The sequence below is a fragment of the Lutra lutra genome, chromosome 2 (genome assembly GCF_902655055.1).
Source record: "Lutra lutra chromosome 2, mLutLut1.2, whole genome shotgun sequence".
Taxonomy (NCBI): Eukaryota; Metazoa; Chordata; class Mammalia; order Carnivora; family Mustelidae; genus Lutra; species Lutra lutra.
Window position 1 is genome coordinate 60400375 of NC_062279.1, and position 16276 is coordinate 60416650.

The window sequence follows — 16276 nt, forward strand, 5'->3', positions numbered from 1 at the left end:
CACATAAGAGCAGAAATCAGTGGTAGAAAAAAAGATTTTTCAGTTCTACAAAGGGCTGTGGACAACAAGTACTATATGTATGTCCCCTGGCCCATGGATTTTGAGATCTCTAATGATTGAGTTAATAAACACAAAAGTGAGACTGCCACATAAATCAAATATTTATGTGTACAATAGATTCTTGAATTCAGCTTTATGTGGTTTCATGTGTTTTCACATGATAAGAATTTTTTTTTAAGATTTTATTTATTTATTTGACAGACAGAGATCATAGGTAGGCAGAGAGGCAGGCAGAGAGAGAGAGGAAGGGAAGCAGGCTCCCGCTAGGCAGAGAGCCGGATGCGGGGCTCGATCCCAGGACCCTGCGATCACGACCTGAGCCAAAGGCAGAGACTTTAACCCACTGAGCCACCCAGGTACCCCACATGATAAGAATTTAAATTGGCAACTTTATAAATTCTAACTTATTTGCTTCTTCGTTTTCTACTGAAGTTATACAAGATTAAAAATTACAATATTCTCTTCTTGTGAAAATTGTATATCCCGGTAGCTGTCCTAACTTGGCCTCAAATAAAACTTGTTTTGTGTTGGGTGCCTGGGTGTCTCAGTTGGTTAAGTGACTGCCTTCAGCTCAGGTCATGATCCTGGACTCCCAGGATCGAGCCCCCTGCTTCTCCCCCTGACCCTCCCCCATCTCAGGCTCTCTCTCTCTCTCTCTCCCTCCCTCTCATTCTCTCTTAAATAAATAAATAGATAGATAAATAAAATCTTAAAATTTTAAAAAAAGGACTTATTTTGTGTCAACATTTCCTGGTGTAGTAGCCAGGAAATTGGAGCAAGTCTCTTGAGATCACCCGGCAGGTCCTCTGGAGCCCAGTGTTCGGTACCAGCACAGACTCTGTGCCCATCCAATGTCTCAGCTCCTCACAGGTATACCAGGTGAGGTCTCCTGCTATCTGTACCTCTTCAATTTGAGTTGATGGTTCTGACTTTTTTTTGAGCTATTGAGGGTTACCAGTGATATCCCAAAGGTGGGAATAACTAGAGGGGTTGGAGTGGATGGGTTGGTTGTTCTGTTTTGGCATTATACCAATGTTATTAATATAAGGCTTGCATAAATTTTCTGGCTAGAAATATGAGCGACTAAATCACTCAGCTCCAAAGAGCAGGGAAACTTGCTCCTTTCAGCCAAACGGTGTTTCTGGGTGACTGAAAGCCTAGTGGAGGTGTCTGAGGATATTCCTGGAGAAGAGTAGTTGTCCCACAGGAATTTCCCATCTCATAAGGATAATTAATGATTGGCTTATCTGAGGATACCCACAAAAAGATTGACCATCCAGTGCTCTAAGCCCCCTAGATGGTCTTAGACCTCACTGAGAGAAACTGAGACACATAAAAAAGATGTATCAAGACCCTTTGGAGGTGACTGTCACAAGCAGTACCCTCTGGACCCAATGCACTTCATATCCTTAGATTTTATTAAAGCCTTATTCTAAAAATAAAGCTGAAACTGAAAGGAATGGGGAACTGTGCTTCAAAAGCTGGAACCACCCCCAGAAAACCAACAACCACCCATGGAAAATTCCAGCAGGTTAAATGTACAATACAAGGGAGCTATACTTGCAAATGCTTATTTAAATGAGAAAATGTCAGGATGACCTGTATCTCAGATGGCCCAAATCAGACTCTTTCGACACGTCTCTATTAGTTTTCTGGTATGCACAGTGAGAGAAACCCGGTTATGAGACTAAGTAACCAGAAACTAAGAAGCCATTTGGTTCAGTCCTTAAAGCTGCCACCTTCTAGGGGGAGACCATCTTTAGTTTCCCAAAGAGAGGTGCTTTGGGCTTCATGTGCTTTGTCTGTTGCCGCAGCTTGTGGAATCTTTGCACGAAACCAGTCATGCAAAATAATGAATTCATGGATCCACAAATTATAATGCTGTCTTTATAATTCATTTTACTTTAATAAAGGGGGCTAGTTGGAAATTGGGTCTTGAATGTCCTCTGCACAAATGTTAGTGAAACAAAGGCTAAATTTTGTTTGCATCTTATCTGTGTCCATGTGTCTGTGTGTGTTACAAATGTGAGATATATTCTGTACCTACAGACGTACTGCTAAAACTGATTTGGAATGGAGCTCTATTTAATGGATTTAAAAGCATGTGCATTTTAAAATTGGGGATTCTAAAACTCAAGGAGATAAAAACTAAACCAAATGTTTTCAGGTTCACATGATCTGGGATAAAATTCTCTACATTCAGGTCTTTATGTTACTCCATAACAAAGATTCATCACAAGGCACACCTGGGTGGCTCAGTCGGTTAAGCATCTGCCTTAGACTCACATCATGAGTCCAGAATCCTGGGATTCAGCCTGGAGTCCAGCTCCCCGCTCAGTGCGGAGTCTGCTTCGCCCTCTGCCTCTGCCTGCTGCTTCCCTGGCTTGTGCTCTCTTTCTCTATCTGTCAAATAAATAAACAAAATCTTTTTTTTTAAAATTTTTTTAAAAGATTATTTATTTATTTGACAGAGAGAGATCACAAGTAGACGGAGAGGAAGGCAGAGAGAGAGAGAGAAAGGGAAGCAGGCTTCCTACTGAGCAGAGAGCCCGATGTGGGACTCGATCCCAGGACCCTGAGATCATGACCTGAGCCGAAGGCAGCGGCTTAACCCACTGAGCCACCCAGGCGCCCCTCTTTTTTTTTTTTTTTAAATGAAATAAAGAAACCCAACTGACGGTCAAAAGAGATAAAGATGAACAAAAATTGTAGACACCTCACTCCCTTCCCAATACTCAGAGTAATGAGGAAGACAGGGAGGAAGATAGGCGGACACTAGAAATCCTAAATGCACCCCATCTCCAAGCACAAGTCCCAGAACAAATGCCCAACACGCTGCACCCTCTTCCAGAGCGCTGAACCGCAACCAGAGAAAAAGCCTGTTTTGCAGGAGGAGACGACAGAAGATGGAGATTAAAAAATAGGGAATATCCGTTCAAAAGTTAAAATCTGCCTCCAGTCTTGCCCAGTAGCACCCCTGCTGCCTCTCGTTCCCTTCCTCTGTTTCTGCCCCGTGTCTCCCGGGGCTTGCACAGCCGCCCCTGTACCAGCCTCAGCCCCTCCACGCCCTGGGCTCCTGCTCATCCCACCCTCACTACCAAGGAGCCAAGAGCACCCCAAACTGTTGGGCCACCTCTTCATGAGGTTCAAACGGAAGCATCTCCCAAATCAGCAGGCAGGGGCCCTAGTGCCCCACCCCCGTCCCGACCTAAACCGCTCACTTGGGATTTCCCCACGGGAGCCCCAGGGAAAACTGGCGGTGGGTTACAGAATGACTTAGTGGGCGCCGTGCAGCGTTTTCAGTACTGAAGCGAACCCGATGTTGTTCAATTAAAACAGACATGTCTCTAAAAATATAAAATAGACATGTCTTTGGACTTACCCTCATTAAATATAAAATTTTTATACTACCAAGGCTTATTCAAGCCAGAGAAGCTTGTGTTATCTCCATTGTAATTTGTCAAGAAAAAATGACTTAAAAGGATGGTTGATTTTTGTCTGTCTCATAAAGTTTTCATGAGTAATTGTTAAGAGCCAATAGGTTAAATAAATAAAAAGGTTTACTAATAAACTTTAAAATAGCTTTCAAAATCTTTAGTAACCCCAAATTTTGAAGTTTTGCTAAATTAAATGATAAATTGGGTTGAATTCATTGAATATCTAAGTCTTTTCGAAATAAGATTAAATACTGAAACATTAATTACAAAACCATAAGATTTTTCTATCTTGTATCAGAAAAACTAAAGATATTTGGGTCTGTTAGTAAACATATTTTATGCTTTCTTAAAAATTGCACTATTAGTGGGATTATGGACATTGGGGAGGGTATGTGCTATGGTGAGTGCTGTGAAGTGTGTAAACCTGGCGATTCACAGACCTGTACCCCTGGGGATAAAAATATATTATATGTTTATAAAAAATAAAATAAAATAAATTGCACTATTAAAAAAACAGGCTTCTAAAAAATGATGGACTATATTCATAAATTTGCCAATGTAAAGAATTCTGGTCTCAAAAAGGTACATTTGGTTACTATCACTTTTCACTGGAGACAGGTTTGTAAGAATTAAAATTCTGCTAAATATAATTAAGACTGCTGGAAAATGATAAGGAAAACAACTCTGTATGTAGGAAAGTAGACATGTAAGAAAGGTGTAAAGAATGGGAATACATTTTTTGTTAAGAGAGAAGAAAGTAATTTTGTCCTGAAATAAGACTATTTAGGAAGTGAAAACTTAGGACTAAGTCAGTATTAAAAAAAAAAAAAAAAGGTTGTAGAAAGTTTGTGAAGGGGAACCTTTGGAAAATAATTTTATGCACAGTCAGGACTAAGATTGGAATAAAAGAGTTTTAAAAGTACACTGGCATCGGGGCACCTGGCTGGCTCAGATTGGTGGAACATACGACTGGATCTCAGGATTGAGTTTGAGCCCCACGGATAAAGATTACTTAAAAATAAAATCTTTAAAAAAATAAAAGTACACAGGTTTGAGATTTGGCTTTTTTCCCCGTTAGAAAGATAAGATTTTTTTGGATTGTTCATCTGCTCTCGAAGAGAAATTATAGGGGTGCCTGGGTGGCTCAGTGGATTAAAGCCTCTGCCTTCGGCTCAGGTCATGATCCCAGGGTCCTGGGATCAAGCCCCACATCGGGCTCTCTGCTCAGCGATGAGCCTACTTCCCCCCTCTCACTCTGCCTCTCTGCCTACTTGTGATCTCTTTCTGTCAAACAAATAAATAAAATCTTAAAAAAAAAAGAAAAGAAATTATAAACAAAGTTTTTTTCCCCATCTGCCCAGAAAAACAAAATTTCTATATTTGTTTTTATCAGGTCTCTAATTACGTAAGAAAACTAAAACTCCTAATATTAAATTTAAAAAAACTTAGCTCCTAATATTAAAGGAGCTAAGTTTTTTTAATACAGTTAACAACTGTATATCCTTTTGTAGAATCTCTTATGGCTACCTTGGTTAAACAGATAATTAATTCTTAAGTTTTATAATGACCTGTGGTCCTATTTAGGCATGTGCCATGAAACATATATTGAGGAAGAGAGAGGGAATGAGAGAGGGAGAGAGGGGAGAGGGGCCGAGGGAGAGAGAGAATGTTAAGTAGGCTCCACGCCCAGCACAGAACCCAACACGGCTCAATCTCACGATCTTGAGATCATGACCTGAGCCCAAATCAAGTGTTGGAGGCTTAACCAACTTAGCCACAGGCCCCTATATATAAGGGTGCTTATATATTTATATTTATATTTATATTTATATTTATATTTATAATTTAATTTTTATTTTTATATTTTAATAGACTTCCCAGAAATTCAGATTCTAAATACAGTCTTCTTTTTTTTTAATAATTTGGCATATAGGCACATTACAGATAAGATTTACAAAAAATGCTCTTCACTCAAAACTTGCTTATCTGAGGAGATAAAGAAGTAGCCAGAGAGGTCATCATTCTGATTCTTCAAGACTGAAAAATGACCATAACTCAGGGGGGGATTGAAACAGTGCCCTATAGGGTTAATGAGATTAAATTAGCAGAAAGTCTAGAGCTTGTTTTTCAGAGAACTGTCTCTCCCAATCAGCTATTGTGTCTTTTCAGACTCCAGTAACAAACTCATTAGCTGTCTCTGCAGAAGCCTGGACTCCAGGTTCCAACCTAGCAACAAGCCAGGTCCTCAATTCCTTTCCAGAGACAAGCCTAAGACCCCATCCCGGTCATACTAGCTTTTGGAGTATGTGCATAGCCCCTTCTCCTTGTCCTAAGGTAACCTCCTGACGTCAGGGACTGAATTTTCTCCTGCTCTGGTGTTAAGTCTCAACCCTATTTTATTTTATATTTTATATATTTTATTTTTTATTTTATATTTTACCTATGTGTTTGCTCGATGCATATGTTCCATCTTTCCTCATAAATAATCATAAATTTCCCTACCGCTTTATCAAGATGTATATAAAGGATTCTTTAGATTTTTTTTCTCCTGTCTATTCAAGTCTATTCCAATATTGCATTGGTTCCTTCAAATTGTACTTATTTAAATTCTTTTGCTATCCATGTGTTTTGTTAAAAATGCTTTGCCGGGGGAGCCTTCCTTCTGCTCAGGTCATGATCTCAGGGTCCTGGGATCGAGCCCTGCATGGGGCTCTCTGCTCAGCAGAGAGCCTGCTTCCCCCACCCTTCTGCCTGCCTCTCTGCCTACGTGTGATCTGTCAAATAAATAAATAAAATCTTTAAAATAAATAAATAAATAAATAAATAAAATAAAAATGCTTTGCCAAATTAAAAACCAGATGATCTAAGTCAAGCACACATTCTATGTTTGCTTGTCAATATGTTAATAGAGAACATATATCACCTTTAAGCTTCCCACCATTTATGTTATGATAAGAGAACCCTTAGGTAAAATATATATATATATATATATTCATATCTAGCAAAGAGAGCTTGATGGACCCAGGGCAGACAAGCAGGTCACCTTGGCACAAAGGGACATAAAAACATAAAGTTGATCATTCATGCTTTCTGAGGAAAAATTATTGATCAAAAGGGGAAAATGCTAAAGGAAATTTTCAACTTTTAATATTTGTGGGCCCTGCTCCTGGGCTCCCAGGGAAGCTATGCTTTAACATTTACCAAGGTCAAAATGACTCAGCAAAACCTCAAAGCGTGGGCTCTATTTCTTCCCCAAGCACACATTGTTCATCTGCTTTGCTAAAAAAAATAAATACATAATAACCAAAAAAGAGCATTCTGTATATAAAGATATGTTTCCCATGGTTCCCATCAGATTAAAGTGATACAGCCTTGTATAACTGAAAACATAAGAGAAAGTCTGTAACTTTCTGGAACGCCCTTCATCATGATAATTTGTAACTCTTTATATAGAAAAACATATATAAGCCTGAACCAAATGTCCCTTCCTTGGAGTGCTCTCTTCTTTGTGGTGATTGCTTAACCTGGACAGCTGTCCTGACTTGGGCTCGAATAAAACTCTTTCCCATTTTCTTTAAAATTTTTCAAAAGGTTTGTTCATTTTTGTCGACAATCCTGACTCATGAAAATTGTGAGACAATAAATACATGCTGTTCTAAGCCCATAAATTTGTGGTAATTTTTTTATGTAGCGATAGAAAACAAGTATATATTTACTCTCTGCCCTCATTCTCTTTTATGTCTCCAAATGCTTTTGTCCCTCTCTCTTCCTCTACTTTAATACAGTGCCAGGTGTCCCTGGCTTTTCTGGCCATCTAGGGCTATTTGGCCCTTCCTGGAAAGAACTCTAGGCTGTTCCTGTCCTAAGAATTCTATGCCCATCCAAACCCTGGTCTAGAGGCTGGGATTTAGATGACATAGAGAAACAGAAGAAATGCCCCCAAATATGCATCTGAGGCAGCCAGAGAATTCCAGGATACAATTCTCAGTCAAACTATGAAAAGAGCCCAGATGTCCATTGACAGATGAATGGATAAAGAAGATATAGTATAAATATACAGTAGAATATTACTCAGCCATCAAAAAGAATGAAATCTTGCCATTTGCAATGACATGGATGGAGCTAGAGTGTATTAGGCTAAGTGAAATAAGTTAGTCAGAGAAAGATAAATACCATATGATTTCACTCATATGTGGAATTTAAGAAACAGCATAGATGACTGTAGGGGAAGGGAAGGATAAGTAAAATAAGATGAAAATAGAGAGGGAAGCAAACCATAGAGGCTCTTAACTATAGGAAACAAACTGAAGGTCACTGGAGTGGAGGTGGGGAAGGAGGATGTGATAATTAGGTGATGGGCATGAAGGAGAACACCTGACGTAATGGGCACTGGGTGTTATCTGCAACTGATGAATTACTAAATTTTACCCCGAAACTAATAATGCAGGATATGTTAACTAAACTCAGTTTAAATAAAGAATTTTTAAAAAGAGCAAGCAGACAATCTCCAAGGGATTAGAACACATGACAGTCAATGTATCTCTTCAGCAGAACACTCCATGTCATCATGGCTACTGCAAGAGCTCAGACTTTCAAGTGAGCCTGGGTGTTTGGTAATTGTTATGGTTATGAGGGCTTTCAGATTATGAGACAATTATATCAAATAAGAACTGTATTTTCTAAAATTTACCACTTTGTAAATGTATATGGAGTATTATTTTTTTCTAAAGATTTTATTTATTTATTTGACAGAGAGAGAGAGATCACAAGTAGGCAGAGCAGCTGACAGAGAGAGAGGGGGAAGCAGGCTCCCCGCTGAGCAGAGAACCCGATGTGGGACTCCATCCCAGTACTCTGAGACCATGATCTGAGCTGAAGGCAGAGGCTTAACCCACTGAGCCACCCAGGCGCCCTGTATATGGAGTATTATAAGCTGACTGTTACCAAGGGGATTCCATTGCTGTTGTGCACCTCCATTACTGAGGTGATCTCAGTTTAATCTAAATGACTTTTCAACACTGCTTTTCAGACTTACATGAAACAGAAGTTAAAAATGGTATTGTTAAATCACTGCTGTGTGATTCCTTTAAGTGTGACACCTATTGATAATTGTCACTGCTCCTACAATGTCAAAATAATTAGGAGAATTCTTAGCAATAAAAAGCAAATTACTACCAAACTGTAGTACTCAAAACAGTGCGGCATTGGTACAAATGTAGACACACAGATTAACATGACAGAATAGAGAGCCCAAAAATTAACCTAGGCTTAAATGATCAATTAATGTATGACAAAGGAGGCAAGAATATACAATGGGGAAAAGATGGTCTCTTCATAAACAGCTCTGGGAAAACGGGACCACTATCTTACACCATACACAAAAATAAACTCAAAAGGGATTAAAGACCTAAATGTGAGACCTGAAACCATAAAAAATCCTAGAAGATAACGTATGGAGTAATTTCTTTGACATTGGCTGCAGCAATATTTTTCTAGATATGTCTCTCAAAGCAAGGGAAACAAATGCAAAATTAAACTACTGGGACTACAACAAAATAAAAACCTTTTGCATAGCAAAGGAAACCATCAGTAAAATAGAAAGACAATCTACTGGATGGGAGCATGTATTTGCAAATGATATATCAGACAAAGGGTTAATACCCAAAATATATAGAGAACTTATAAAACTCAAAACAAACAACAAACAAAAAAACCCCTACTAATCTTATTAAAAATGGACAGAGGACTTGACCAGACTTTATTTTTTTTTTAAAGATTTTATTTATTTATTTATTTATTTATTTGACAGAGAGAGAGAGAGAGAGATCACATATAGGCAGAGAGGCAAGCAGAGAGAGGGGGAAGCAGGCTCCCCGCTGAGCAGAGAGCCTGATGCGGGACTCCATCCTAGGATCCTGAGATCATGACCCAAGCTGAAGGCAGAGGTTTCAACCCACTGAGCCACCCAGGCACCCCTCACCAGACATTTTTCAATACAGGTAGCAATGGGACTGATGAAAGATGTTCACTGTCATTATCAGGGAAATGTAACTTAAAACCATATTGAGATATCACCTCACACCGTCAGAATGGTGAAGATCAAAAACATAAGAAAAAGTGTGGTGAGTATGTAGTGGAGAGAAAAAAAACCCTCATGCACTGTGGTGGAATGTAAACTGGTACAGACACTGCAGAAAACAGTATGGAGGTTCCTCAAGGACTTAAAGATAGAACCACCCTATGATCTAGTCATTCCATTACTGGATATTTACCCAAAGAAAACAAACAAACAAAAAGCAAATTATTGGTACATATAACAACCTGGATGACTCTCCAGAGAATTACGCTGAGTGAAATAACTCAGCCTCAAATACTGTATGATTCCATTTAATACAACATTCTTAAAATAACAAAGTTCAGAAATGAAGAGATTCATGGTTGCCAGGGCATCAGTGAGGTTGGGGGGGTAGGACAGAGTGGGTGTGGATATAAAAAGACACCAAATGACTCTGTGGCGATGGAAACTTCTATCCCTGACTATATCAATGTCAAGATCCTAGCTGTGATATCATACTATCGTTACCCTTGTTCTATAGTTACGCAATGAGATTTTCCTGTGATTACCAAACCCCATAAAGTCAGACATGATACTTAGTAGAACATGAATCATTTGACTGTACTAACAACATCAAAAAATAACACAAATCATGTTGGCAACACTATGGGAGAATTTTAGTGATTTGCCAATGAAGTTAAAAAAATCTATATTAATATATTTGAGGAAGGAAATAATAGGTTCTTGAGAAGAGCACTTAGACTTGGAATCCAAAAGGTTGAAGGATGAGTGATCAGTAACTTCCCATATAACTTTAGAAAGTTAATCTTAATTTGCTCAGGTGAAAAATGACTATGCTATATCAGAGAGCTTTTATAGCTTCAATAGAACTCATGAAGTGCTAGGCATACGGGCACGTGGCTGGCTCAGCTGGTAGAACATGGGACTCTTAATCTTGCGGTTGTGAGTTTGAGCCCATGTGGGACTTAATACTTAAAAATGAAATCTTAAAAAAAAAGTGCTAGCTGTAAAACAAAAGACTAAAGGATAAAATTGTTAACATGAGCCCATGTTTGCATGCTGATAGCAATGGTCCAGCAAACAAGGGGGAAGATATCTATGATACTGGAAAAAGGAAGAATAACTGTAGGAACAGAACAACCTCCTTGAAATGGCTACAGTTGGAATCCAGAGCCCAAGTAGACTTCAGTAGGAGCGGGGAGACTTCACATAGACATAAACTTATTCAACATTTCTACTTCTATTTCTCTGCTTTTGTTGGTTTTGGATTTCATATTTTTTTGAGAATTTGTCCATTTCAAATAAAATTTCAAATTTATTGTCAAATGTTCATAATATGTTTTAATCATTTTAATGCCATGTGGCTCTGTAGTGATGTTCTTTTTTCATTCCTGATATTTTATTTGTGCTTCTTTTCTTTTCTTGATTGACCTTTTCAAGGATTTATCTATTTTTTTTTTTAAGATTTTACTTATTCATTTGTCAGAGAGAGAGAGAGAGAGAGAGCACAAGCAAGTGGAGAGGCAGGGGAGAGGCAGACTTCCCGCTGAGCAGGGAGTCTGATAAAGGCTCCATCCCAGGACTCCGGGATCATGACCTGAGCTGAAGGCAGACTTAACTGACTGAGCCACCCAGGCATCCTGAGGATTTATCTATTTTATCAATCTTCAAAGAACCAACTTCTAGTAGTGCTGACATGTACTGAACAATCTTTTCTCTTTCATTAATTCCTAATATTATCTTCATAATACCCTTTCTTTTAGTTGAGTTTAATTTGTTGTTCCTTTCATAACTTATAGAGGTGAATGCTTAGGTTATTGATTTTAGCTTTAGCTATATCCCACAATTTTGAAATGTCATATTTTTATTATCATTTAGTTTGAAATATTTTCTAATTTCCATTTTGATTTCTTCACAGTTGTATTGATTAATTTCCAAACATGAGAAATATATAGTAACTTCTTAGCTACTGATTTCTAGCTCAATTTCCCTATGATTGGAAAAAATGGTCTCGTTTCAATTATTTAAAAAAAAAAAGATTTGTTAACATTTGCTTAATGACTCAGCATAGCTTTAAATTTGGTAAATGTTCATGGCTCTCGAAAAGAATGCGTATCTGCAGTTGGTAGATGCCATTTTCTTCATATATTAATTAGGTCAAGTTTGTTAATCATATTCACTACATATCTGTACTGATTTTTTTTTTAATGTGACAGTCTTTATTACAACTTTATTGGCAAAAAAAAAAGAGGGGAAACATTTAAAACAGTTTAACACAGGGCATTGCAGCTGATTCTGTCAGGTTAAAGAAGTTTCTTTTTAAATGTCCATCTAATCGTCCAAGATATACCAATACTGAATCTGCATATGCAGTTCCTTTATGAAATACAGTGCTCATATTTTAGGCAGTCTTTGAAACACATAAATACAAAGAAAACACTCATAAAAACTGTGTTAAATGAAGGGTATTTTAAATCTAAATTTAGGTTGTTCTTATAATACATGCCCAATGAAAACCAAAAGCTGGAAAAAGCAGTCACACTTCCTACTTGAATGGGACAGTTACAACATCATTTTCTGCAATGACCATTATATTTCAATTTATCATGAACTACTCTGAACTTACTATGAGATGTAGCCGAAGTCAGAAGACAAGACGTAGGGAGAATATTCCTTTTTGGAGGAGAGTAAGCCCTCCCGACTCAGCATGGGAAATAAACATTCCTGTTGAAGAATTCTAGGTGGAAAAAATTAGTGTAGTCAATTTCAACTCATGCTGAGCTGGCTTAATTTTTTCAGACTTGTCTGGGTGTCATTCTTCCAAATCCAAGTGTTGTTTAATTCTTCTTCTAGTTCATCCAAATCTTCCCCAGTGAAAAGATTTTCATCAACAGGAACAGCATCGATGGCTCCATTTTCCTGTCCCTCCCCTTCGTTGTCCTCTTCCAAATCACTTCTTTCACCATTTTCAGCCCTACCTCCAGAAGCTTCACTTAATTTGTTTTCATCCTTTTCTGAAGTGTATGTGATGAATCTTTAAAGACTGGCTACAGTAATACCTGTCTCATCTACATCTCTTGGGATATACAGGCTTAAATCTATGTCATTTACACTCACAGAATCATCAACCTCATCACCACCTGTTCCTTGGGTGTAACGGGTATCATCTGCTTCCTCATCATCATCATCAACTAGTTCAGGATGAAATTCAAACACCTCACGACCACTAATCACTAATGCCTTCCCTGCCTTGAAGTCTGCTTTCCTTCTTTCCATATCTTGCTCAAGTTTATCAATCTTTTCTTGTCTTTTTCTTTTCTTCCATGCAAGAAAAGATTCTAGAGTGATTTTGGTAACATTTGGACCTAGGGCAGAACGCTCTCTTTCAATAAGATCTTCTAATGAAATTTCATCTTCTTTCTCTTCTTTTTTTTTATATTTTTTCAATACAAATCCAGGAGGAAGTGCATGACGATACATGCAAATATCACCACCTCCAGGGCATACCCAAAACCAGCCATACTTGTTGTTTTCAATAGCTTCAAGGAAATGCTTGCACACTATTTGAGTTTTTGGTTTTTTCTTTTCCGCCTCACCGTGCTTCTTGTTCACTACTTCTTCCAGCTTTTTCTCATCCCAATTATCCATAGTATCTTTTTCAAGTTCTTCATCTCTTGCATCAATGTAAACACTTCGCTTTTCACACTTTCTCTCCAGAGTCAAGTCATGAGAGAACTTACACTTAACTCCTTTAGTACACTGTCCTTGCTTAAAGAATGCACACACCACGGATTTGGGATCTGCACCTTTACTTGTTTTTTGAGCAGCAACTACAGGTTTGAACAGCTCATTTAGTTCCTCCAATTCTTTCTTGTCATCTTTCTTCAATTTCTTTTCAGCCTCACTTTGTGCTACCTGACGTGGATTTTGTTGACCAAACTTAACCTGATGAGTCACAGCCTTAATAAACTTCTGTTGCTTTGCTCCTTTCTTATTCTTTAGACCAAAAGTTTTGTCTTCAATAATCTTCTCCTTCTTTTTCTGCTCCGCCTTTTTGCTGCCCCCAGCCTGAGCCTGTCTCTTGGGGGGCATTGCGGAGACAGGTGGCACCGGCCAGACTTAAGCGCAGCTGGACACCGTCAGGGTATCTGGCCCCGCGGCAGGAGGAAGAGGACACGGGCTTCCTTCGCCGCCGCACCGCACAGAAAGCAAGGCCTGTACTGATTTTTTAAAAAGATTTTATTTATTTATTTGAGAGAGACAGAGAGTGAGAGAAAGAGAGAGCATGAGAAGGGGGAGGGTCAAAGGGAGTTGCAGACTCCCTGCCAAGCATAGAGCCTGATGCGGGACTCTATCCCAGTACTCCAGGATCATGACCTAAGCCAGAAGGCAGTCGCTTAACCAACTGAGCCACCCAGGTGCTCCATACTGATATTTTTTTAACTGCTTGTTCTATCAGTTTCTAAGAAAATAATGTGAAATATCCCACTTGATTGTAGATTTCCCTAGTTCTCCTTATAATTCTGTAAATTTTTGGTCCTTATATTTTGAGGCTTTGTTATTAGATACGTATCAACTTGGAATTTTTATATTTTTCTGGTAAATTGACACTCTTATCATTATGAAGTGTTCCTCTTTATTTCTAGTAATATTCCTTGTTATTATAATGATACCAGTTTTCTTTTGGACAATATTTTCAAGAACTATCTTTTTCTCTTCATTTTCAACCTTTGAGTACCCTTATATTTAAGGTTTATCTCTTACAAGCAGCATATAGACTAGTTTTGTTGTTTTATCCAGCCTGATGCTCTTTTTTTTCTAACTGGAATATTTAGTCTCTTTCTTAATATCTTCCTTGGAGCAGAGTCAACATGTCCTTGGGGATATGCTTGGTTTTGAGAATTTCTCTTCTAAACCTCTATTTTTCCCCTCCTTATCCTTGTGCTTGAATTTTTTCCTTATCACAGTACTGGGAACACAGCTTCTCCTTCATCAGTTCTTTTTTTTTTTTAAGATTTATTAATTAATTTATTTGAGAGAGAGCACGAGCAGGAGGGGCAGAGGGAGAGGGAGAGAGAATCTCAAGCAGACTCTACACTGAGCAGAGCCTGATGCAGGACTTGATTTCATGACCCTGACTTCATGACCTGAGCTGAAACCAAGAACTGGATGCTTAACTGACTGAGCCACTCAGGCACTCCTCATCAGTTCTTTCTAAATCTGTGGAGCTGGGGCCATGGACCATTCAGCCTTATTAGACCTCTGCTTCCCAGTGGGGCAGCACATGCTTGCTCCAGAGGCCCATTCTTCTGCCAACAAGAGAGCTCCTAACAGCTTGTTGAGGAACTGAGAAAAGGTTTTTCATCTTCAGTAGTAGTCATTTAATATCCTTCTGTCTTTCACTGAAGAGGTGTCAGGGGACAGCCCCAAATTCTAACCCATCAGTCTTCCCTATCCCTGCAACCACAGAAGCCACAGAATCAGGGCAAGCTCATAGGCTTTTTTTTTTTTTTTCCTTTCCTTTTATTTATTTATTTATTTTAAAGATTTTATTTATTTACTTGACAGACAGAGATCACAAGTAAGCAGAGAGGCAGGGAGGCAGGCAGAGAGAGAGAGAGAGAGAGGAGGAAGCAAGCTCCCTGCGGAGCAGAGAGCCTGATGTGGGGCTCGATCCCAGGACCCTGGGATCATGACCTGAGCCAAAGGCAGAGGCTTAACCCAGTGAGCCACCCAGGTGCCCCTTTTTCTTTTTCTTTTTTTTAAAGCGATATTTAAAAATTTGGTGGTTGGAGGTTTCCAGCCATGTGCTTAGCTCCTGTCTCTCTCTGCCTACAAAAGTAATCCTTACTTACACAAAATCATATCTGATATAGAAAGTAAATAATGTAATATTTTGATATAGCATCTTAATAAAATTTTATTTCAATATACTTAAGATCTCTGGCTCACCCTGGGAATGTGTGAAACTTATGATTATGAAGTATTTTCACCAAACATTTACCCTTTTCTCTGGACAGGTGACATGCACATATTTATATACAAATTTTTAGAAGAATTTTGGACACTTGAAAAGTACCTTTTGTTTTCCATTAAAGGGTACCTGCTCCATGGAGAAAACTCATTTTTAGTATTTATCTCTAAGTAACATTTTTCTGCTTGATCTTAATTAGTTTTAAAAAAATAACAGTTTCAAAAAAACCCACAGTTTCAAGACCAGAATTCTACACAAGAGAAAAATTAAACATTGTATTATTGAGTATAGATTAGTGGAGTGTAACATGGTCTCAAAATAACAGTAGCTTACACGAGACAGAAGTTTATTTCTCTCTTATGTAAGTGAAGCATGAAAAACTGCACTCATTGCTCACTTACATGGCCACCCCTGGCTGCAAGGGAGGATGGGAAATACTGTCTTCACTTAGCATGACCATATAAGCAGCTAAAATGAGAGTACTGGAGAATGGTTTTTAGAGAAAATTCTGAGTCTATCTCAACTACACATTTTGAAATGAACTTTCTCAGGTCAAAATAATATAGGAACTAGTAGAGGTAATAACCTTTTCATTTCTCTTAGAATTAACCTTCCCTTGTGGAAAAAAAATATATCTTTCATACTATTTATTTCACTTTTTACTACAAGAAACCTCATGCTGTACATATATGGAATGATAACCTAAATAACATTTTGTCAGCATTACCG

General features: G+C 38.3%; 1 protein-coding gene across 1 annotated transcript; it reads right to left on the reverse strand.

Moving 5' to 3' along the window:
• Positions 1-12427: 12427 nt before the first annotated feature.
• LOC125092992 (zinc finger CCCH domain-containing protein 15-like) lies at positions 12428-13748 on the reverse strand. The gene is given in 2 exon segments (XM_047717548.1): positions 12428-12459; positions 12462-13748. Coding segments are annotated over 2 exon segments (1236 nt in total). The 5' UTR covers positions 13666-13748.
• Between the last annotated feature and the right edge of the window lie 2528 nt (positions 13749-16276).